Source organism: Neopsephotus bourkii, unplaced genomic scaffold (genome assembly GCF_033783945.1).
Source record: "Neopsephotus bourkii isolate Nb327-2 ecotype Australia unplaced genomic scaffold, CSIRO-AGI_Nbou_v1 NB_549, whole genome shotgun sequence".
Lineage (NCBI taxonomy): Eukaryota > Metazoa > Chordata > Aves > Psittaciformes > Psittacidae > Neopsephotus > Neopsephotus bourkii.
This window is the reverse complement of record NW_026901050.1, coordinates 880,077-905,097: the sequence shown is the minus strand read 5'-3', so window position 1 is coordinate 905,097 and position 25,021 is coordinate 880,077. Positions and strand designations below refer to the sequence as shown.

At 41.5% G+C, this 25,021-nt stretch overlaps 1 protein-coding gene across 3 annotated transcripts in view; it reads right to left on the bottom strand.

The window, feature by feature from the left end:
• CHN2 (chimerin 2) overlaps positions 1-25,021 on the bottom strand; it is a 166,462-nt gene that overhangs the window by 14,256 nt on the left and 127,185 nt on the right. For all 3 annotated transcript variants that reach the window (XM_061351016.1, XM_061351017.1, XM_061351018.1), the window contains 3 exons: positions 10,913-10,990; positions 4,148-4,232; positions 1,558-1,731 (listed from right to left, as the gene is read on the bottom strand). In XM_061351016.1, coding sequence (XP_061207000.1) covers positions 1,558-1,731; positions 4,148-4,232; positions 10,913-10,990 — 337 coding nt within the window. The remainder of the gene's footprint in view (positions 1-1,557; positions 1,732-4,147; positions 4,233-10,912; positions 10,991-25,021) is intronic.

The window sequence follows — 25,021 nt, the reverse complement described above, 5'->3', positions numbered from 1 at the left end:
ACTTTTTAAAGAATTTTAGAATTTATGCTTCCTGATTTTATTAGTTACATGGTTGATTATGTTAGAGGAAAATACTGCAATTTGCTAATGGTGGGGCATGTGATATTATCATGATTTATTCATTTCACATGGGAGATTTTCCTGGATTTGGCTACAATTAACAGCGCTTTAGAGGTCGCCTTTCCTTTTACCAGTTGCTTAATAATAAATAGCAATGCAAGTAACAGACTGTCTTTCCCTATAAGCACATTTGTTCCCAGTTTAGCTGTCAGCTTTTACTTCCACACAAATTGATAGATGTGATGGATATCATTCTTCTCCACCTCAGTATGTCCCTTCTACTTGCACAACTCTCCCCTCATTGTTCTAGACCAACATTAAATGCAGGGCAGCCCAGCAGAGCAGGCAGAGCAAGGCAAGCAAAGTTACACATACATGATTTATTTTAAACCCAGAACTCCTAATTGTGACTGTGCACAGTGAAAACCTACTTAAAAGATTCAATACACTTTGTTTTCTTAAGAACAAAATCTGTATCCTACATAGTTCTATGGCAATTAAAGAAAGAAATTTAAAGATGTTAAAAAACCCGAAGCAGCCACAGATTTTATCTTAATAAATGTACAAGTGATTAGATCTCAAATACAACATAGCTTCCTGCTATATCACTGGAGTGAAGCTCTTCCATTTTAGTCAAAACTATTCTATTTGTTCCTGCAATGATGATATAATCCTGGTAGAGCTTTACGGAGCGGTGCAGGGGATTTACTTGTAAATCTTTGATTCATTTCAGTAGATGATGCATGGCTTTGAAATCCCTACGGCTAGTATCAGCATGTTGCCATGCAGATTACTGGGATGCCATGAGTTCAACATTATAGGATACCTGTGCTGAAGCTATAACTAACAGGAAAATTTAGGCAGCACGACATAGACATTTGCTTTCCAAAGGGATCATTACTGTGTTGTGTTGGAAGGGGTATAGCATTTCTTCAATCTGCCACTCATCTGTGTACCAAAAACCTGTCACAGGATGGAGTTTTGGCTGTGACATAACACCTGATCTACGGTATCTATCAGTCAGCAGCTGAGTATCATGAGAAACCCTGTGCAGTTTGTGACATACCACAAAATGCCACTGCCTGCGACCTCACTTATCTGATCACTTCTGTTCTCTTGCCCATAATGTCTGGAGAGGTTATTAATAAGAATTTGATTTAAACTGATTACTCTGAAATTGGAAGTGTCCCTAGGTATGTTAAAAGAAAATAATGAAAAAAGACAGACAGACATGAACTTAAAGTTCACTTTAAAGTTCACCCCTTTCAGAAGTATAACATAATACGTGTTTTGACATGTTTCAGAAAGCATTTCAGGAAATTGCATTATGAAATGTCATGATTTAATTTTACTACCTAATGGAAAGCAATGTATCACCTACACTAAGAAAACCATCCTTTCATCCTGTCTTTAGTGGGCATGAACACACTACCCTGTCCTTAGCTTATCACTTAAGTCATCTTCATTTAATCATTCATTTAACTTAAGTACACAAACCTCTTGCTTCAATCTCTCGAATGCATGAGTCCACAACCATTGGCCTCTGGGTATTGTGGGCTTTCACAAGTGTGGTGAGATCACAGCAGTAGACTCGCTTTATCCTCTTAAGGTCTGGTTGGCAGTCGTTGGGCACGTATTTGGAGCACTGCTTATGTACGTTCAACCCACAGTCTGCAAGCAAAATTAGCAAGGTTAATTAATACTAATGCTGATAGGTCTTAAGAATTTATTTCCTTGGGCCATATCAACCAAGAGGCATAACTTCCCCATCAGTCAACAAAACTAGAAAAAACAAAATGGAGATGAGAAAGATGAGCATGAGAATCTGTAAAAAACCTATGGTGGGTAAAGCGAGCTCCAGCAGAGCTGTTGAAAAGCTGTAAAAGCTTTGGATGTCCCTCACACCCCTTTGTGCTGTCTGGGTCAGTTCACTGCCAGACACATAGCTCTAGGTGTTGCATTTGAACCCGTGGGACTTAACTACTGGGTATTATAGTTTAGCCTTTTATAAGATTAGCACAGTAGTGATTGTCTTCTGCTGGCCAGCTTGCGGCTTAGTGCTGCTAATGGATGAAGGACCCAAAATTCACTTGAGCACTCAGGCTGGGACAGTGCTTTGAGATGGGGCGCCTCCCTTCCCCATTCCTGCAGTGTTGCATTTTGGTTCCCTTAGCCACATCAGCAGCCTTCCCATCCCTGTCTCATCACTTCACTGGTGACTAAAGTGTCCCCTATGTTTAGTCTGGAGGTCAGTTTAAGAATATAAAATGCTTTGAAAGGCACAATATAAAAAAGTGATTCACTTTACAAATGGTTCTTGGTATCTTACTACAGCGTCAAATCCTAATCTTGGTCACACTAGTATGTTTCTATTAACTTAAAGATCACTGCTTCACCTCCACAAATTGAATTTTTCTAATAGATTCCAATATTCAGCCAAATGGATTTATAAGCCTTAGTAAAGCAAACGTTAGCACTGTGAGTTACATTATCTCACATAACTCTGATTCCTAATTTAATGGCTTCCCAGTCATGCTCGTCATTGACAGTACCCTTTGGGATAACTTCACACAACTAGTATCATCACTAGCAAGTGACTTACTATTTTTTCATGTAGATTTCTTACCTGAGCTATTAAAAATGTAAACATGATACTATTCCTTGCAGCACATTTCAGTATTATTCTCTATAAAATATTAATTGAGCAAAATAATATAATCACTACAAACACACCTACACATTTAATGGAATTGCACTGGTGTTTGTGTGTTTTTCCATACAGTTATTACTGCATAATACATTATTGTTCTGTGAAATCTAAACAAATGTGAGCAGCTGCAGTCAGGAGCCTCCCTTTATTGTTTTCAGTGCTGTTCTCCAAGCATGTAAAGTTAAATACAAATGCATCTGTCTACTTAGAGTTAAATGTTTACAATTTAATGAGGGAGAGTGTTATGTTCCATACTAAATAAATAAGCCTTTTCATAAGTTTAATATTTTATGCATGTGAACAAAACCAGCACTCTGCATTAGTGAGGTGAGATTTTGCACATGTGTTTAAGATCAACTAGCTTGAAAAGCAAACTACTATTCCTCTTCCTCTTTTATAATGTCCTCATATTCTTTGTGTTACCATTATTCATCTACAGGCAGACAAGACATAGCAGTAGCTGAGACTGCACTTATTAAAACTGTGCATCTGTAAAAGGTATTTTGATCCTTCAAACTGTGGTCTAAATTTTATGTAACAACCAACTCCTCTACCCAAGACAGGCAGATGTTAGGATTGGATATGTTCAGTGCCAATTTGAAATCAGGAATGCCTGGAGGTCAGGGCAGGGAGAGGTAAGACAGAAGCATGTTCAGGTGAGACATGGAAGGATTGAAGGTCCGTAGAAAGAATGAAACCCCATTTGCAGTGCACTGAATACTTTTCCTTGCTGAATCCAAAAATCTCATGGTGTGATGATTATTGCACTTTATCAAGATGATTATTTTCCACAAAAGAACAAACAAATTTCAAATAATTAAAGCATGATTAAAATGCAGTTATAGTGGCACCAGAAAACTATTCCTTCTGTGAAAATGAAGGTTACATTTTTTGCTTTCGCTCAAGGTGGGATTCTTCAGGCTTGCAGCAATGCATGGTATTTTAATAGGAAACAGGTGACAGTCTTTTTGCAGACAAAGGCACTTCTCAGCAATTGGTGGCAAAATGATGAGTTACGAAGCCTAGTGTGCTGGGTGGGTCTGCCATTTCCAGGGTTTGTTTCTTAAGACATTCAGGGATAACTTGACCATAAAGATCAATCCTTTATGTTTAAGTTATCAATAAAGATCAATACACCAAGGCACACACGTGACCAAGGTACTACCGAAAGGATGTCATCCTCAGTGACCAGTGACTGGTGGCTTCATTTCTAAACCAGCTAATGGGGCAAATGACAACAGTGTAAGTTACACAGGAGGATTTCATCCCTTGTTCTGTAAAGTAATCCCTGCCCTGCCTCCAGCAGGGAGTGCAGGCTGGGGGTGGGAGAGATGTCTGAGCATTTCAAGAGAATGACAGAAGATGTTGAAGGGCTACCTGAACACCTCACTCCCTGAGCGATGAGACCCCACATGAAGTTGGCGCAGTATTCACACCAGTGTGGACCTCGAAACGTATGGACCTGTAATACAAACAGGAGGGGAAAAGAAGAAGAAATGGGGTCACTGGGAGGCAGATGGTCTGACAGATGGAACAGCTGAAACAGATAAACAACAGAAGACTTGAGAGGAGTAAATCTTTAGCACACAGTGCCCACATCTTTCCAAAGTCTAGATGAAATAAACCATGGGAACATAAATTTGCTTTGATCTTTAAGTTTATCTTTCAATAGGCTTAACATAACAGAGAACTGGGCTGTGTACAACATTGAAAACAAATCATTTCTGCTAGCTGACATTTTAGCTATAGCAAAGGGCAGGAAACCAGGTTTACTAGGCAAAGGAGAGAAAAGTAAAACTAATAAGCCAAGGAACTGCAGTCGGTGCTTTTATCTGAGTAGCTCAAACAAAATAGGAATGTTTCTGAGACTCAAATGCTTTTCAGCTGATCACTTGAAAGTAGGGGACACGCAGTGACAGAAAGTCCCTTTGAATGCATCATGCTTTGGTTCGCCATAACCATGTGTGACCACAGATCTGCCGTGAGACCCATGTTCTAAGAGCACTGCTCAGGTTTGAACACAATACGACTATGGTGTCACATGTGCATTTCTATGCACCAACACTGAAAAAAACTTGAGGTGATGGCTGTAAATATGTACCAGGGATGAATGATTTGTGCAGCCACTCCAGGCAGCAGTTGAGTAATGATCTTTGCACACTGGAATCCTTTAGTGGTAAAAGCAAATGATACTCTTCCCCACTCTAGGGAGTGAACTGAACTCACAGAGCAGAAAGATGTCAGTAGGCTTTTTTTCAATAGACCAAATTTACTTTTTGCTACAGTCTAAACATAAGTAAATAAGGAGGAATAAAATGACCTGTGTGCTGACAGAACCCACAGCTCCCTGGCCAGGTTTTACATACTACCACTGCTTACTCCACTGCTTTTCCAAGGCTACAGTGGGAGACTCTTTTATTTAAGACACATGTTCTGGTAAAGTAAGCATTTCATTTTCATTGAAACCAAGAGTAAATAGTGAGGTCTACACCCGTGTGAATGGACATGGTATGAGCTAGTGCTGGCCAGAGACTTAACTGAGCTTAACAAAACATAAATCATGCGCACTCTGGTTGCTAATGCTTTCTTTTCCTTCTCTCTGCTCTTGTTTACCCGTCAGGTGGATGGCTGAAAGGCCACTTCCACCCCCTGGGCTGGGGAGAGCTGCTCTTTTCTTTTCATAGACTTAAAAGAAATGGTCATTGCCCTTTTCAGGCAAACTTTGTGAAGTTGTAAGCCAAGCATTTGGCTTGCTAATGTTTTGGCCCCGTTTGTCTGCAGGATCACACCTATACGAGACTGTACTCTTGAGTCCCTTCCCCAAGAATGATTTTAATACAGACCTCTCTTTCTGATTAAAGGTAAAAATGTGAGTGTGACCACAAATGACTCCTGACCAACTACTCACAATCAATAATTGAACTGCATGAATAAGCTTAAATCAATAATAATTCTTCCTCTCTTGTGATAGTAAAAGGTCAAAACTGGAACGTCTGACTGATCATATTTACTTTCTGAAATGGTATTTTAACCCTAAGAAAAATGTGTAGTCCTGGGAAGGAACACTTTGCAGTAAAGTTTGAGATAGATTGATAGATACAGACACATACTTCTTTTGCATTTTATCTTATTTTTCAGGGTGGGTAGCATGAATTTTCAGACATGGCTTTTTGTGGGGGTAAGCATTCATACCTACCATCAGCTGATGACCTGAGTTTCAGGTACATGCTTTATGCGACCTTCAGTGGATGCAAAACTATGGATACAAATAATTATGCCTGCATCTTTACCATTTTTAGACTGTTAACCACATAATTAGTAGGTCTGCACCTGCATTTAATTGTGGGTGAAAATCATCTGCTGTGGGAAGTTCTCTAACTGTCTTCTGCTTTGCAGCAGCTTACGAAAGCCAGCCTTGTGAGAGGAGCTGTAAACGCTCATTCAGGATTTTTAAAGCCACTGCATTTCACATTTAATGTCCATCACAGTTGCTAGGATATTTGGGGCCTACTTGCTCACTATACATAAAGCTTATTTCAGCTGATCTCACTGCAGCATATTTAGAAAATACCAGCTGATTATGCCTTGATCTCTGCTGTCATTAACGTGAAAGTCATCAGCTCTGGCTGAGGGCTCCACCTGAGAAGTGCTGACTGCACATCCTTCCCTTGTTCCCTTCTGCTTGGTGGCCCTCAAAGGTTTAGCTCTCTTTATTCATGCACTTCAGTTTTTCACTGATCTGCATTTTAGCTCAAATGGCTGGTTCCCAGCTGAAATGTCCTGTGAAAAGCTAGTCTTGGTGGCTTCTGGTCAAGTTGAAGAGGGAAATACTCACTATCTGTAACTGAAAAAGGGAGATCTTCAAAAGTTTTTAATAAAGGTGCAAAAAATCTCTTAAGCTTGCCATTAATTTTAATGAAATAATGAGGAAGACTCTTATGAACACAACACTCAAACGCAGCCCACAGCTTGCACGCAACACTTTGAGTGGTAAATAGGAATTTTGCCTGCAAGACTGGCCTCATTTCTATATTAAACAAGGAGAGGAAGCAGCTGGTCTTAGGTCTGTGAGATGGGTTTTTAGATTTTGCCCCATCCTTTGTAACCACATCATTACAAATGGGCTGGGCTGAGGTGTTCTGGAAACACGATGAAGATCTATTTATTACTGGTCCCTACCCCATCCTGCAGTCTCAGGAGACCTCTCTGTGTATACAGACCATGGCTCAGGCTGCTTGGGCTACAGCTGATACATCATTCTGACTTTGAAAAGAATTTACAGGGAAGTATTTCTTCATGTAAGCCAAAGCATGATGTTTCAGACTATACGTTGTACTTCTCTTGTTCACTCTTTTATCTTCTTTCCACAATGTCTAACTCCTTCACTCTTTTCCAGCTCTTTCAATGAAAAAGTGTTGCTCACATTCATCCTCTGTTCTCCGTGGGACAAACCCCATACTGCACTTCCTGACTCCTATTGCCTTCCCATGCTCTCACCTTGGCCCTTTGGCCATCTGGTGCTTTTGCTTCCAAATAGCAGAATTCCCCACTCATGCCATAGGTGCTATCTTGTTGATTTTTAGTTTGTCTGAGCCATTTTCACAGAGGAGAGAAACTGAGTCCAAAGTTAAGGAATGCCGATATATTGGGGAAAAAAAGAATAATCCCTTAAAGCAAAATTGCAGAAACAAACTAAAACATTGCCTTCAATTGAAATGCGTGGGTTTTATTGCCATTATATAGTGCTGGTTCTGAGACAATTTTATTATTTACATGACCTGGGTTTGAAAACTTTTCTATTTGGCTCCAAAGAAAACAAGTTTTTTTCATACTTTCACCTGAATATATGCACATTTGTGCTCTCCTGTGGACTCCTGCTGAACCTGAGCTGTTTGCAAGGAATAGCTGACTCTGCTGTTATTTTTGTCTAAATGCATACACACGATGTCTGTAAAAATGCCTCACCCAAAGCCTTTGTTTCCCAGAAGCAGTGTTGATCTGCAGTGATTAACACAAGGGGAATTTTATCCCGAAGTATCCTTTCTCCCAGCAGATCTTCTGACTTGCATGTAATCAGCTGCCTTTACTCTGCTGGCCTGCCTGCAAATGGGATTTGCCCACACTATATCAGCAAACAGGCACAATACTGTGGTAAATGCGTATTATTCAGCACAGAGGCCCTCTCATGGATTCTCAGCTTAGAACAAAATGCATGGAGCATTCCCAAACCCCACACTGCTGTCCTCAGGCATGAGGCTGGCCTCACCACCAGCTGGGACCCCACTGAAGTTGTCAGGTAAAGCACAACCCAATGACTCTGCTGGATCCTATCTGTAATGAGGCGCAGGAGGACCTGGTTTATCCGGTTAGGCTGACGCCCACAATGTTACAGAAATACCGGTGTGTTTGCTCTAAGCAGGGCTTCAGAGATTTATTTTCTTTCCTGAGTTACGGTGTGTCTATGCTGGCTTATGCGAAGTTGTCCTGCCAGACAGACGCCAGTTCCAAACTTAAATCCATGTGATTGCGTTGTATGCAGGATGAACCCAGCTTAACAAATCAGTCTGGATACTAATCTTTTTTTTTTGTTCATTTGCCACGAGTACCTTGAAATTCGGAAGAGAGGCTGAATGAGGAAGCAGATGCTCAGAGGGGCATAATGTGGTACCCTCATGCTTCAAACTCCAACTCTTTGTTTTGTATTAGCTTGGAAAGGACGGAGGGAGAACTGTCCTTGCTCTGAATTTGTGCCTTGAGTCTATTTCTTTCTATTGTTCCTTCTCTTGTGCAGTAGGTAGGATCTTCACTGTATGATCTATGATATGTATGCCTTGGGTGGCATGGTTTAGTGTGAGGTGTCCCTGCCCATGGCAGGGGGGTTGGAACTTGATGATCTTAAGGTCCTTTCCAAACCCAACTATTCTATGATCTACAAAAGTCTCATCAGCTTCGCTAAAAATGTGACCTACATTTTTAAGACTAAAGAACAAGAGCTAAAAAGTGTCTGTTCATGAAGAATTGCCTATGACAAGATTATGAGGGACACTGACGCATAACCTTTGTTCCTACAGAGTTAAATGAATGATACAATACACGTCAGTATTCACTTAAAAATGGGGAAGACAACTCATTGAATGTCTGCAAAATAGCTTTCTCCTTCAGATAAATCCCATATCGTCATGGCCTGAGTGCTGTCAAAAGCCATTAAGAATTTTGCCCCAGGACCCATGAAGCCACTCTTCATGATTTCTTAACCCTTTAATGTAATGAATATATTAAAGATATTAGACTTGAGTTTATCTGAAAAATTCTACTCTAAGATTCTATCCACATTTGTTGTTCTACAGATTTTTTTAATATATTTGTTTGTTCTAATCCATGTTTTCGTATATTCCTTTGGAAAACTAATGGTATTTGCATAGTGAACGTATTTGTTCATTAGGTAAATGTAACACTTTTGACTTGCCTTTCTGGACAATGTTTCTTCCCTAAGTTTTTATTGCCTTTACTAGGATAAAACAATAATTTTCTCCTGTCAAGCCTTTGAATACATATATACATGAATCATGTGATTTTCCAGTTGAACTATGACTCTTTTGAAACAGAAGGGAACAGACACTATACAACAGCTAGATTGTGCAAACGCAAAGTTAACTGGGCACGTGTCCAACTATAAATCAAAGCCAAAACAGGGGAATTTTGAAGAGGAAAGAATGCATGGGTCAAAGTGGAAAAAAGTCTCAGTCATGAGAAAATATTTTCTCGTTAAACTAAAATAGTTTTGATATTAAATGATAATGAGGGCAAAACCCAGAAAAAATGAAAACTGGTTTAATCAAGCAAGAAAACTCAGAGTATTTCCCCTATTTCCTTCAGTGCCAATCAGTGAGATAAATATTGACTTTTCAGTAGACTGAGTCAAGGAGGGAGAATAAGAAGAAGGATGCTATTATTTGCTTTTCTCACTGATATTAAATTATTGATTTACCAACTACAGCAGAAGCACTGCAGAGGAGGGAAATGTCTGCACAGTGGAGTACATAAAAAAATAAGAAGTGAAGCTCTTTTGCGAAACCAGAAATCAGTGAAATCATTTTAATCAGTGCTTCTCCTCTTTTTTCTCCTTTTATTTTTTTTTTTTTTTGACAGGCCACAATAAATACCAGAAAATTCTCTTTCTGCTAATGAGTTGAATTATCCTGACCGTGACCCAGATCAGCATCCTCAAGGAGCATTAAGTAAACTGAGGTTTCAAAGCTGAGATGCATTCCTTTCTTGTCTTGCTACAGCCTCTTACTCTCTCTGTGTCCATCCCGATAAGCATCAAAGCACAATTTGACAGCATTAGATACAGTAACTGGCTGGCACACTCCGAAACCAGCACAGTCCTTTTGGCAAAACATTTTAGCACAAGCTGCCTGGAAGGTCTGTTTCCAAAGCTGAGTCACTTCCCTGCTGCAGCATGCCAGACAGAGCACTTGGGGCAAAAAGCCCCAAGAATCTGATTTTGTATGTATAAGACAGTCAAAACATGATCCATTTAAGCATCCCTGTGTTTGTCCAGCTATTTGGTTTAGTTTGACAAGCAAACACAAGCTCAGATCCTATAGCTCAGTGGGACTCTGAGAGCATTTCCTTAGCATATGGTGGTGGAACAAAAGCTAGGAAACAATACCACTGCTGTGCTCTGCTTTATTGTTGGGGAGCACCCCAGCTCCCTCAACTTCTGAAAACAGAAACAATCAAAATGCTTGCAGGTAAAATGCTACTGGCTTCTGACAGCTGCTAGGTTTTGGAAAGGGGCCCTTTTCTCATGTGAAAATAGTTACACTTTAAGATAAAAACTATCAATATCAAGTACTTTGTTTCTGAACAAAAAAGAAAGAAGAAGCTGGGCAAAAAGCTAAAATGCCAGTCAAGTAGTGAAATGAGTAGCAAATCTGTTAGTTGGATTAAGTGCCTATGTAAAGACATATTAAGAATGCAGTCAAGGGGACTTAAAGCAGAAAGAAGAATGATTTTTTTTCAAGACTTTTCTCAGAGCTAATATAGATGGGTGCATGAAAATCCCATCGCAGTAAAAATCCAAATGTGAGGCATCTAAACAGAACTTTTTAGCCAAAAATAGGAAGTTGTGCTTACCTTAAAATTGTGTGCTTTTTCATAGTTGAAGTGGTTGTCGTTTTGGGTTAAGGCTGCTCTTCTGACCAAGGAGGTGATCTGTGAATAGGCAAAGAGTTTCAGAGGTTGCCACAAAAGTGCCCCCTTGACTCCCACCTTCACCCCCAGGGCTACAGCCAGGAGCTCTTGGCGCTTCCTTGCTCGCTTCGACTTGTGAACAACAGCACAGTTTTTCTCATTTTCCAGCCACAGATCCTCTGAGAACATAGCGCTGGGATCCCAAATCTTTTCCCTGTCTTCCTCGGCGCCGGGGAGCCTGACTGTAGTCAGTACAGCACAGTTTGTCCAACTGCTTCTGATGTTAGACAGCAGATTTGAAGCAGCTGCAGCCCATTCTGCTGAGACCTCTGGCATGTGACTTGAATGGGCTGTCTTGTGGGACGGAAGGAGCTTCTGCATCTGAATAAGTAACGGCCTGTGCCGTGCGATTTCTTAAGGCAGATGTGTGCCTTGAACAATAGCCTGAATTCATACACTGAGCAACTTTCCTCCCCACCTCCCCTCCCCGAGCAGTGGTCTCCAGCTAGGTGCTGCCAAAATACAGGCTGGGGGGGGATGATAACATTACAGCTTCACACCCAAAGGCATTTCCAGGGACAGATCACTTCAACTCTGCAGTGTGTTCAAAATGAAGAGACAAACAAAAAGCCCCAGGAAAGCCCACAGAAATGAATCCAATGCTGCATCCAATTACACTCAGACTTATCAGCCAGCAGTCTGCATGCCAGCAGATTAAGCCCTTAAAACCATGATGACTGTTTAATCTTATAGGGCTAAAAAATCTTTTCCCTTTACTTTTCATATCCTGTACAAGGGGAAAAAATCCAGCAGCACTCCAAGCATTAACAGCACTTTTATGCCATGTTTTAAACTACAGCATTTTCTCAGTGTGCACTTGGCAGCAGGCAGTCAGCTCACTGTCAGGGGAAGTTGAAAACCCAGCAGGTTAGGAAGCCCCTGAGCCCTGTGCAGCTCCCAAGCAAAGGCAGCAGGGGAGCCTCACATGGATTGGAGAAGCCCATGTGCACAGCCCTGTTTGCAGAACGGGGTCTGCAAGGTAGCAAGAGCAGTTGTCCTTTGCTCTGGTTATGTGCTCTATAGATTTGGGGGCAGGGGTTGGGGGAGAAACTGATTTCTAATTAAAGCCCTGAGACAGGAGGAATCTGGACCCTGACCAGTCTGCACTACAGCTTTTAGTGTTACTCTGATCACCTGATTTCACTTCTTTGTGGGCAGATAGCTCCCCATCCCAGGACACAGAAGATGGGAGAGACTGAGCATCCCATGGGAAGCACATTCAGTGGCCCCACCCTGCCAGCTCCCCTCTCCTGCTCCCTTAGTGAGTATGCCAGTTCTCCACCCATAAGAGGAAGATAGGGGTTACCTCCTCAGCAGAGCACTCTGGGGTTTAATTCTCTAATGTGTGTCTAATGCTTGAGATGCTGCAACAGGACAAAGTATGGAGTTACTAGTGCTTCTGGGAAAACTGTGTCTGAACTAGAGACACTAGAGACCATATCAGCCTTCTAGAGTCTGCCCCACTTCAACTTACCCAGAAAACATGTGAAATTAAAGCATTTAATTCACTTATGCTAACTTGCGGAGTTGAACTTGACTCTATTTTTTACCTCAGGCTAAAAAGTCAGAAGGTTCATCTAATTCACTTACTCCACCATATAGACTGCCTGCTCTTAGTAAAAGTGATGTTTTCCTGATTTGAAAGCCCGTGGGGACAGATGGTTGGCCGTCAGTAACATCAGGCCATGCAATTTCATATAGTGCCCTACTTAGGGCTTTCAAGAAGTTGTGCAACCTGCAAAATCAGCTTCTAGGCTATAAAATGATGCACTTAGTTCTATGTATAGCACACTAAATTCCTTTCATTTTCAGGTAACTCACAGCAGCTCTTTTTATGTGCTCCCATCTCCAAAGCTTTTGCTCCCTGACAGGGAGGACTTCTATACAACACCATTGCTTTCCAAGCATTTGCTGCCTGGCCTTTCCCCAGGGCTTGGCACTGTTACCTGACACTGTGACAACTGGTTGTGATGTTATGTATGAACATTGCTCTGCCTGGATAAAATCCCTGCTGCTCTTCCCATATGTCTTCCCACTAGTGAGTCCTGATTTCTGCTAGCTCAGGAGCTTTACCTGCTTTCCAGCAGAAAGACTATTGCTCCCCAGTTCTCTCTCAGTGTATATCAAGAAATGAGAATCGCTGGCTTTAGGGATCTCTCTGTCTCCAAAGGCTTCAATTTGGTCCACCACAAAGGATACTTTAGAGCAGCTTGAAGTTCTTACCGCACTCCAATTTCTTTCCCCAGTACCATTTAAAATGTATTTACATTTGCCAGGAACAAAATCTCCAAACTATCTCTGAGTTGTTAAGATACCTCTGAAGCTGTAGCATCTAAATCCTTGTATATACATAAGCTACTTTCTCTCTGACTTCCGGCATAACAGATTCAAAGTCAGAGAGAGGTTGGTTTCCTAATAATGCTCTAATATTTGCACTTATGGCACTAGACTGGTTAAAATCCCATTATATAACCAACATATATTACGCAACATGGCAGATTTGATACTCAAACTACAGGCTTATGATGATACATTTTGGAATTTCTATTTATTAAACTATTTTTGGAATATCAGTGTCATCCTGAGATCAGACGTTCAGTACTATACTTAATGGAAACTCTGAGTGTTCACACAAAAGCATTAAACTCAATAGACTTGGCAAGGACAACTCAGCCAAACCAGTTCATATGACTAAGGCAGATCAGTATTTACTGTTTATCATATATGAAATTATATTTATCCCCTGGATTGCTTTTTCTGCCCTGCTTGGGCCCTGTTTAGATAGCTGTTTAATGGGATCCCTTGCAAACACAGGATGTGTACAGAAAGCCACAGTGAGTGCTTCCTCTTAAGTAGCTTAATCATACGACTGGAAGAGGGTAGATTGAGATTAGATATTAGGAAAAATTTCTTCCCTGTTTTGGATGGTGAGGCACTGGCATAGGTTGCCCAGAGAAGCTGTGGCTGCCCCATCCGTGGCAGTGTGCAAGGCCAGGTTGGACAGGTTTGGAGAAACCTGGTCTAGTGGAAGGTGTCCCTGCCCATGGCAGGGGGTTGGAACTGGATGAGCTTTAAGGTCCCTTCCAACCCAAAACATTCCATGATTCTATACAAAGCCCTACCAGGTTTGGTGTCTCAAATGTTGCCGTAAAACTGAGATGAGCTGGACCACATATATAACCCCTTCCCTCTCTAAATATAATGTAAACAGCAGCAATGACAAATTCTCAGCAGCAACCAGTTCCAATGTACTGATGCCATAGGCCAACCAACCCCAGTGCTCTCCTTTATCCATCTTTTCATCTGAATACAAAATTTACTGCACATGGTGTCAACTCACTTAAAGAGCATCTCTTGATCAAGTTAGCAAGTTAGCCTGCAGCTAAGGAGAAGAATACCAGTGGCTAAAAATATTCTTGCTGGTTGTCACTGAGTGTCTAAGCTAGTGAAGGCTGAAAGGCAAATATGGGTTGCCTGCATTTTCAGACCAAAGGATTTCTGCATAACGTATGATTCTAATTTACTAGTCTCTCTGTAAAACACATGCACTGCGTAGCAAATTGGGCATTTGCAGCAAAATAAATGTCACTGAACCAGAATAATAAAAATAAAGTGGGGGGAGAAGGGCGACTCAGCTGTTGGCCATTTCCAGCATGCTTTCACAGAGTGAGCTGAACCACACCATTGTCTCTCCCCTCAAAGACTGGCGTCTTGTTTGCTAACAAAGGCCTCGGGGTAGGCAAGAACAAATTGCAGTATGAAAAGCTTTCGGTTTTGTACATGTGGCACGATTTCTGTTGTAGTTGTGTGGGCAGCACTGAGAACTCACTGGAAGCAAGCCATGGGGGATCTTCAAATGCTGCCCGGCTCCTCCATGCCAGCATCACCATGTCAGGAAAAGATGCTGGAGGAGCAATGGCTCTTCTCCTGCAGCCACTGTTGTGCCAGCCCAGGGCTGGCAGAGAAGGAGTATTAAATGACATGTCCTTGGCTCACTGCTCTACCTGCCGAAGGGCACAAGAATTGCAGATGGGAGCAGCGTGTGCATGTCTCCTGGGACAACACCAAAAGCAAAAAGGAGTTTGCTCCATGATGAGGCATTTTGACAAATCAGTGACTGCTCACTAACTATATACACATAACACTGCACATAGATACAGTCACAGGTCAAAGAGAGGCCTGTTTCCTTGCAGGCACGGTGTACTCAGTAATCTGCCAGACAGATTATGCAAACACACTGTGGAGATGACACACGATGCAGGAATCTCCCAGCTATTGGTATTTTCCCGGTTTTCTCCCACGAGCTCTTCCCACAATGTACTCAGGAGACAATGCCAAAGAAGAAGCTGTCTCTTAGGAAAACATAGGGCACAGAGGGGAAATGGTAGCGGAGGCTGGTCAGATAAAGACCTTTGCCATACCACAGTGCCTCCAGCCTATGCCTCCCACTGCCAGTAAAAGGCTTCTGTGCTGCTGAAACAGTGGGAGGAAACAAACTGCAAGCAGAAAACGCAGTGTACATGAAGCAGAGCACAAAGCCTGCAGAGTGGCGCTTGCCAACCTGACCTTGCAAAACCCACTTTCCTAAGAAACCCTTCCTCTGGCGGGAAGGCTCTTGACATCAATTAGGTGAACAGAGACTGCAGAGGTGAGCAGGGCCAGGAAGCTTCTGCCAGGACTTCTCCAGTCTTTCCCACTGAAAACCCAACAGTCTCTTGTTCCCAGCACAAAACTTCCTTTCAGGTGTGCTGGTGCTCAGTAAACTGTACACTGTCATTAAAAACAACTTATAGCTGTATTTTTAATGGATTAAGACATAACTATGATTTTGACTTTTCCTCCACTGAGTTTCAACTTTCTTTTTTCTAATAACCACCTCATACTCTGCAAATCATGAGTCTGAGGAGCTACCAAGAATATTCATCAGTGCTTGTGGCAGCAGATTATCTACACTGAGCCATTCTTGCGAGCCATCACCACCAGTGCCAATCACACTTACCTTTTGAGGATAACACACTTCAGAGCAATAGGAACTGCCCATTTAGGAGGACTCCTGCAGCAAATGCTCTGCAGCTGAAGTTATTAAATTTTAACCTTGGCTTTTAACCTCTCCTATACCAATATGATTGACTGTTTATTAGCTTCACAGTGACCAGCTCTCATTTATATGTACTTCTTTCTGATAGAGTATTCGGTCCCCCCTCCTGATGATAAAAGACATAATTTACCTACAGCAAATGGAAACATAATCTCTCTTAAACTTCAGATCCCCATTCTAAATCCTCCTCAAAAAGATTTTTCTGTATGCATCATCATTATTTTTCCCAAAACAATGTAGTGAACTAAAACGTTAAATGCTGTAGAACCAGCAATGCACTGGCGAGACTATTATTAAAAATAGTAGTTGCTGTAAGCCTCTTATAGTGTATTAATATAATAAACTATTGTCTATTTTGGAACAACAACTGGAGGTTACATTGAGTGGTATGCAATGACACAGTCATCTCCAATTAAAAAATAATGGGTGGACTAAAACCTCTCGTGATGTCAGGCAACTGTATCATTTAATGTGTTGTGTATTTCACATCCACCACTGTATTTAATATGCCTGAAATAGTATTTTGATTTCTTGTTTTTATGAACTATTATAAATACGGATTCTGTTACAAATGCAATGTCAGTCTCAAGGAAGAACTAGTCCAGAATTAAGGGAAGGATCTAGGTATAGTATGAACTAATTCAGCAATTCCCTCAAATAACCCTGTAGAGATTAACATGGTAACAGCAGGTCTAGCCTATTGGTTGCCTTGACTTCCTTTCCTCCCACTCTCTCTTTTATCCTTCCCAATCCATCTCCATACTTGTCAAGGTTATTAATGACATTTTCCTGGCGAAGTTCATGATCCTCTCTTCTGTGCTTAATATTAATGACCCAAATGGGAGCAGAGGAATGAAAGAGTGAGTGCATGAATGCTAAGCAGGGCAGATGAGAGCAGAGATGGACACCACTGCCACTGTGGCTGCCACAGCAGAAGAGACACACCAGGTCCCCTGCGGTAGGGCTGGCAGGAACCACTTCATCTGCAAATAGGACTTTCTCAGGGAAACTGCACCGAATTTACTTCCGACTTACTTCTTGGTCTCTGTGTGGATACAGCAGGCAGTTGACTGCAATGCATGTGAATCAGTTCTGTTATCACACTTCTAAATGACAATGTGCCTATAATAACATCTGGTCCGTAGGCAAACAAAAATTCAAACAATTTTTATCCTGGTATTTGTAAAAAAATCAGCAGTGATCCCACTATTCTGTCAATGAAGTTACTTTTGCTGGCAATAAAACAGAGTATTTTTCTAACAGTATAGCCATTTAAGGATAGGATGGATGGATGGATGGATGGATGGATGGATGGATGGATGGATGGATGGATGGCAGATGTCTGATCTAAAACAGTAACCCAGACTCTCTTTATAACCAAAGGAGAAAAAACAGAAACCTCCAGACAGTGGTTCATCCTTTTATATGACAGATCAAGTTTAAAATGGGTGAGCACACATTGCCTCCTTGCAGCTCTCTTATGGATCTTACAAAGAAATTAGATGACTCAAGTAGAAACAGATAGCTTACCTTAAGATATCAAAAATTAGCTAAGATTAATGTCTCTCCAAACTTTTTCCATTTCTATTATATATTCAGTATAGATTAAATAAGGGATCATTTATTTCATCAGCTTCGAATACACCTATAAGTAATTATAGAGTAATTGTATTTTGTTTTGGTTATCAGTACTTCCCATACTTCAGACCTGGCTAAGACTCATGCTCTGGTAACATGGAATACCTGGTTTACCGTATAATTTGTTACACTGCATGTAATTCTATAGGTTTATCTGGGCTCATTGGATGAACTTGCACAAGAAGTATAACTATAGTGGAATCAGTCTGTAATTAATACAGATTTCTGATGCTGACTATATAGGTAGCCAGTATTTCGACATTTCACCCACAGAGGAAATAGCCTAGCAACGTAATGAACTTAATAGGATATACAGTGGCCTCCCTGAATTAGGAGGGAAGTGACTCATGCTCTCTGCAATATATGGGACTATTAGTCAAGAGACAGAGATTTAAAAAAATATCCTAAACATCATAGTTTTTATCCAGACCCCAGTGGGTGCTGGCCTAGCACCATGTAAGCTATACATGTATATGATGTCTTCATCTTTTTATGTTTTTGCTATGAAACTTCTGCTTTCTGAAGAAATAGCACTTTGTTTAGGAAAGCCAGCTTGCCATTGATCAAAACTGTCATTGCCCTGCAAGGAGACTGCAGAGCTTGAACTAGAGCCAAACCTGCTGAGCTACCAGAAAGAACTGGAGCAGTTAATGTGCTTACTTCCTGGTCTGGGAAGAGAGAGGAAGGCAAGAATGTCCCCAGTAAGAAAGGTGATGCCTCCGAGTGCTGTGCAGCACCCTTGAAAGGATGGGAATGGGGCTAGGAGCACTGTAAGTGCAGCAGTCCTGCCCTCGGGGCCCTTTCAGCTGGCTCTGTGGTGTTGTCATTAACCATAACTGCTTGTGCACTGAACGAGCTGGTTGGGTGCCATGCTCGATCACAGGGTTAAACTGAAGACCATGTTTTGTGAAACTGCATTAAGTCTGTTTCGTGTCAGGGCAGCAAATGAATGAGCTTGATAATAAATCCCAGTGCTATAGCCGGTAGGCATAAGGCCTGCATGTTTGACTGTATGCCTCATTACACACCTCAACACACACATGGAACACTGTACACAAACACCTACATCCTCATATTCAGGATAATTCTCATTTCTCTGCCTCAAACGCTACTACACCCTACAGGCAGGTATTACCCCAAAGCAATACAGTAACCACCTATCTGCTCTGTGCACAGTAAAACTTAACAAATATAAATACCATACAAAAAATAAACCACATAAATTTCTTTTTTTTTTCCTCACTTCAAGTTCTGATACCCTGTGCTGGTGGGAGTAAAATTCTGTCAGAGTGAGACCAGTTCAACCTTGCAGCGTATGCTCCAGGCTGAATCTTATGGACCATAGTCAGAGTTTCTGTTCATACAGAGAAACAAAAATCCTCCCCTCCTCAGACTGTGACAAAACATGGAGAAAAACAGGCTTCAGGAAAGTTTCCCAGAAACCACAGACTCAGACAGCAATGGGATTTATGTTTAGAGCCACTAACCACTCAGCAGAGCCAGCTGATCTCAGGGGGGGCTGTAAAGCAACACCAAGAAAACTGCCAGAATGTAAAGTATGCTGTGGAAGCCTTGGGAACCAACAGCAGTGCCCTAAGTTTTGCTCCAGCTCAAGAGACCTTAAAACAAGGGAATTTAATGTGAGCTAAAGAAGACATTTATGTAAGTGAAAGAGAACAAATAATTTTTGAACTGGCAATTCATGAACCAGTGATCATCTTGTCTTGTTACAATAGAAATCTATACAGTTGTTCCTGGACAGTAACTGTTCAGGAGTGGAGTTTCAATGGTGTGATGCTCTGTTCATTTAACACTCACAGGGACATGGGAATAATAAGCAATCTGAAGGGAGGACAGTGCAATCAAGTGAGCATCAAGCATGCAAAGCATCAAGCAGCAAACAGGATTTTTTCCCAGTTTTGGCAGTTTCTGTGTGGTGTGAAAGAACTCTAAAGCTTTTCAAACTTATAAACAATGGGACTGAGTTACACTGCTGCTCAGCAGGCAGGACACTTTCGGTAAAATGCACAATAAAGACCTAGAAATCTAGGCATGTGTTTTCCGTCATCAGTAATATTTCTGTTCCCTTTTACTGCAGCGTCTTGTGACTTCTTCCTGTAAAAACACATAAACTAGGTAGACAATCAACGGTGAAAGGAATTATTCATGTCATTGAGGACACAAAGTAGGCAATTAGCAAACAAGAACACAAGCTTTCAGTTTGAAAGCATACTTTTTAACAAGCCTGAGCCATTGTACTTTACCAAAAATACTGTACTTTATGTCTGTGAACTTCTATTTCAGTATCCTTTATGAACTGCGTAGCAAAAAAAGAGAGAGGGCAATAGGGAACCATTTTCCATGTGCGTAAGAGGAACTGTGGAATGGAAGGGATCACTGGCTTTGGTGCTGAGCCAGCCATGGCTGTCTTATGGCTTGTCTGAGCTAAGCTGTATATCCATGAATGCCTCTGCATCCCAGAATGTGTTCCCCTGAGGTGGGAGCATGCAGTGTTTACAGCTTACCCACTTATGAAGTATGTGCTTCTGTCCCATCAAGCTTCAAGGAATGTCACCCTGTCCATGAGAGACAGGGTCAAATCCCAGATTGTCATCCCGAAAGAAATATGACCCCTGGTATATCTCTGACTAATGGCTCCAAAATGCACGTTTGCTTAGAAACAGAGCAGGAATCCATGCAGACAAAAGTGGTGTGGTGTTAATGCAAAGATAGGAGGGTGTGTACTCAACTATGATCATTACCTATTTCATTATATGTGTGAATTTTACCTCATATTTTATGTTTCCCCTTAGAAAGGTTTCTATCAGCTTCTGTTCTCCTTATGGACCCAGCAAAGAAAAAGAATAGCTGGGACAGGACTAGTACCACTTGTTGAAAAGTAGAAAGCTAAATGCAGGAATGGGCAATTTCATCCTGTGGGGTATGTACCCTCCTCCAACTTACCATGCAGAAAAAGCAGCTCAGAGCTTAACCAACTTCTCCTGGATGTGGCTTCTGAGCCACACTCAGCTTCCCTTTTCCCACAGAGGAGCTAGGGAACTACTGTGTGCTGCAGGCTGCACGTGAAATGCATGGTTCACTGTGCTTTTACAAGAGTGTGTTATAGGATATGCGCTTGAGATTACACTCTTTGAACTTGTATAAAGTACCAGAATGAATCCAAGTTGGTTTATTTTCTCTTTGAAAGCACTGTTTTGTGTCATGTTTGCTTTGCCTGCTGCTTGAAGCTGGTTCTGTTACTCCATTACTCTGTGGGTAAGTAGCAGTGTGGCTAGCCTTGAAAACATACATGCATTCCCACGGCCAGGAGAGAAACTCAAAGACTGACCCCGCTTCTCTGCTAGTGAATAAACACATAAAGGCTGCATAATCCGTGTCTTATTTTTCTGTACAGGTGTCATTTGACCCTGATATCCTTATAGCTCCCTATGACCTGCAGCCCTCTGCCCTCTGGTCTGAAACAGCGGCTTTTGTTCCTGCTGGCACACCAGGCACAGCTGCTTCCATCATTGTTTGGAGGGGGACAGATGGCTGTTCTCAGCACAAAAAGGAGATTAAAACAGAACTGAGCAAATGACATCACTATGCCCCCTGGGACTTAATTCACAGGGGCTATGGGGATACCACCAGCATGAACTCAAACTGCAGTTGGCTCTGCCCACAGAAAGAAGAAAGTTTGTGTTTTGCAGAATGCAAGACATTGCTTTTGAGAATGTTGTTTCCACCACCCTAATATTTATATTCTTTAACAGCTCTCAAGCCAAGCTGAACGGACACTGCCCTATCAGCAGCAGCACACACAAAGTATTCTGAAAGCAAGACTGATACTGTACCCTACTGCTAAACAGGCCTGTAGCTCAACTGCAGTAACATGATTTAAAGCTTATTTATTTTGTTTCATTTGTGATGAGGAGTTAATAAGAAATGGTTGGGGAAACAGGAAGCACAAGGAGTTGCACCAATTCTGCTAAGACATTTTGTAGGTAAAACATTTCATGCGTATCTCATAGCCCCACTTCAGTCAATGGAACTAAACAGCACAAAGTTCGAGTTCTGGAAGTAGTTAGCTTTGTAGTCACTTTTCTGCCTTGAATTCACCGCCAGATCTACAAAACCACTCTTGATTCTTCCCTTCTGGACAACAAAGGACAGCAACCACTGTGGTACTCCACAGTGAATTCTCTGGGGAACTACAAATACCTTCAATGGACTGTGTATACAGCAATCTTGTCCAGCTAAAGTATTTTCTGCAGCTAGTGTTTATCTGAATTTATGTTTTATCTTTAGTATATTACTTGATCAGTGCTTGGGACAGAGGAATTTGGCCTCTGTGTATGCATGGTACTTGGCACCATCTGTACCAAAGTTTTTCTGCAGAGCAGAGAATTTTGCTTTTCAACATGTCTCACTGAAGACACTCATCAAAGTGGCCATATAGCTGCTATGACCCTCTTTATGTTACTTACAGTACTAGATGTCACTTACAGTACTAGATATGCAGGAATGGTGCCGTGTGAAGATGACCCCATTCCACAAAGAATAAAAAGCTCCTTCAAGGTGGCTTTGGTTGTGTAGGGTTTTGTTTTGGTTTTATTTGTTTGTTTGTTTTCCTTTAAGGAAAAAAAAGGAAGCAATTTCTTCTTTCCTTGAGTGACTGGGAAGAGCAGAGACATACTCCTGCACTCAGGCTGAGCTGGGGCTGGGACCTGCCACCCTACAGCACCACACCGCAGCCCCTGCCACAGCCTCCATGGCTGAACCAGGCTCAGATTAAGGATAGCTTTACTCCTAAGAGCAGATCAGCATCCGTGGGAGATGTCACTGTCTGTGGTTTAGCCCAAAGAACCAAGCTGAGCCTCCTTCTTCCTGCGTGTAACCACACAGAGTGAGGTTCAGATTATCCCCTTGGGCACAGCTGTAGAAACCAGCTATCTCTGAGAGACTGCTGGAGCAAACCCATGGGTTTGCACAGCTGTGGCCACCGGATAGGAGTACAGAAAACCATGATGTTGATGAGACAAGAGAAGTAACAGCTCCAGTCAAATGTGCTCTGAGTTTTACTGTCTCAGCAACGCTGATGGCAGCATCAGCATACACTAGAAGGGCTCGAACCAACAATGCACTGCACATCTTCCACTAATTCATACCTGAAAGCATTCATCACACCATAGAGTTAGACCAGAGGTTATGATAAAAAAAGAGGGAGGACTCTTTGCTTTATAAAGTATCATCATTTTTTACTTTGCTAATGTGAAGAGTAGAACAGCCTATCAATCAGTCAGTACACTTGAGCTTGGAGGGGGATTTTTCAAGGAAATGTTTTTTGTTACAGAATACATGACTCATCAGACCAGGAACTTTACACAGGGGAGTTCTAACCAAGACCCAAATTCCTTTTTTTTTTCAAAAGTTCTAACCAGGACCCAAATTCCATTTTTTTTCCAAAAGTTCTAACCAAGACCCAAATTCCATTTTTTTTCCAAAAGTTCTAACCAAGACCCAAATTCCATTTTTTTTTTAAACTGTGGAAACATTTAAGTTTGAAATATTTGAAAAGCAGCTTTCTGCTTACAGCTTGAAACATTTTGTTAGAAACAGTTAATAAAACATTAAAAACACTTGGAACAGTTTCAGTCAATGTCATTTAAATATTTTTCTGCCTTTAATCCTGCTTCCTCAGTGCTCAGTCATGAGAAGCTGAGTGTTTTATCACAACTCAGAACAAAGTAAGAACAAAAGTGCAGAAATCACCCGTTACTGTTATAACCCTCCACTACAGTCCTTTCACAAAATGTTAGTTTCAAAGGTGATCCTCTACCCGAGCAAAGCTCTATTCCCCTGCATCAGCTCAATACAGAGGCACAGGGGCTTTTCTTTCTTTTCTTTTCTGTTAACCTGTTGCTCCTCAGGGCTCTTTTAGTCTGCAGTGACAGCCTCAGTCCCACTGAGAACACCTTTTCTGCTACTAAAACAAAAGGCACGTCTCTAATACGTTATTAATTCCAAGCAGAGAAGTGTTTTGATTGAAGAACGCAGTAACAAAAGGCTCATGTCTGAGCAGGCTGATCTGAACCACAGCCTTCTTCTGTTTTCAGTTTTGCTCTCTTGGGACTCCAACTGACTTAATCTAGCCATCCCAGGAAGAAGGAACCACACTGCAGCCATGCCCTTGCAAAGGCCTGTTGACAAGAAGCACCCGTGAAGGAATGCCTTAGAAAGACCCTCAGCTGTTTGTAAAGTATCACACTTCAGCCCCAGTGGAGGGGACAGACACACTTAATATAGAAGGCATTAACGAAGGATTTATTCAGTCAGGAGTAGACAATGCAGCATTTTAAGCCTCATGTTTACACAAACTAGTCAAAGACTTGCCAAAGCACAAGACAACAAATAAATCAGATTAAACTGTAGTGAAAGAAACCTATAGCTCCACACGTCTTTTTGGTGGCACATTTTCACACTGCATTAATTGCCTCCACTTACAGCAAGTTCATTTCCAAATTAGACAAAACTTTCTTTTTTTTTCTTTTTCTTTTTTTCATTGCAACATTAAAAATAACAGCTTGTCGGCTCTACATTTTGAAAAATAGGCTGAGCACTGAATTGCCCATTCAGACAAAGTAAGTTAATTTATCACTTAAATGCATTTTCACTTCATTTTAAAACCATCTATTTTCTTTTAGAAGTTTAACAATTTGGTTTACTATTGCTCTAATACAGGGAGATTTCATTAAACGTCCTGCCATCTTCTATCAGCATCATCATGATTACACGCTGCCCTCGTTTCATTTTAATTTATAGCAATTTTTTGCAACTTGCCAACATGCATTCTTAGTAATTTAACAGAAGTACAAGATCGGCATGGAACGCAAGCCAGTCGCTTTCATTTCCCCTGTGCTCCGCATTTCCTTCGCACCCCAGTTTCACAGCTTTCAGTACTGCACAGCACATGCAAGGCACCAGACCTGGAGACTTTCTTGATGTATAGGATGAGGGGATTTATGCTTTCTTACTCATCTTCTTCATTAACTTCAGCAGTGGCAAAATGTTACAAAGAGAAAGGTTATTTTCACAGGCAAGAGCTCACAAATCACCTCAAGCTTTACAGGCCAAACCTCAACATCCTAAATTTGTTTGCAAGTTAACAGGCTAAACGTGCCTTACAAGACATGCACCACTTGCTCTGCAATGCTCAAACCACTGAAGAGGTTGTTGCTCTAGCACCGGTTCCTAGC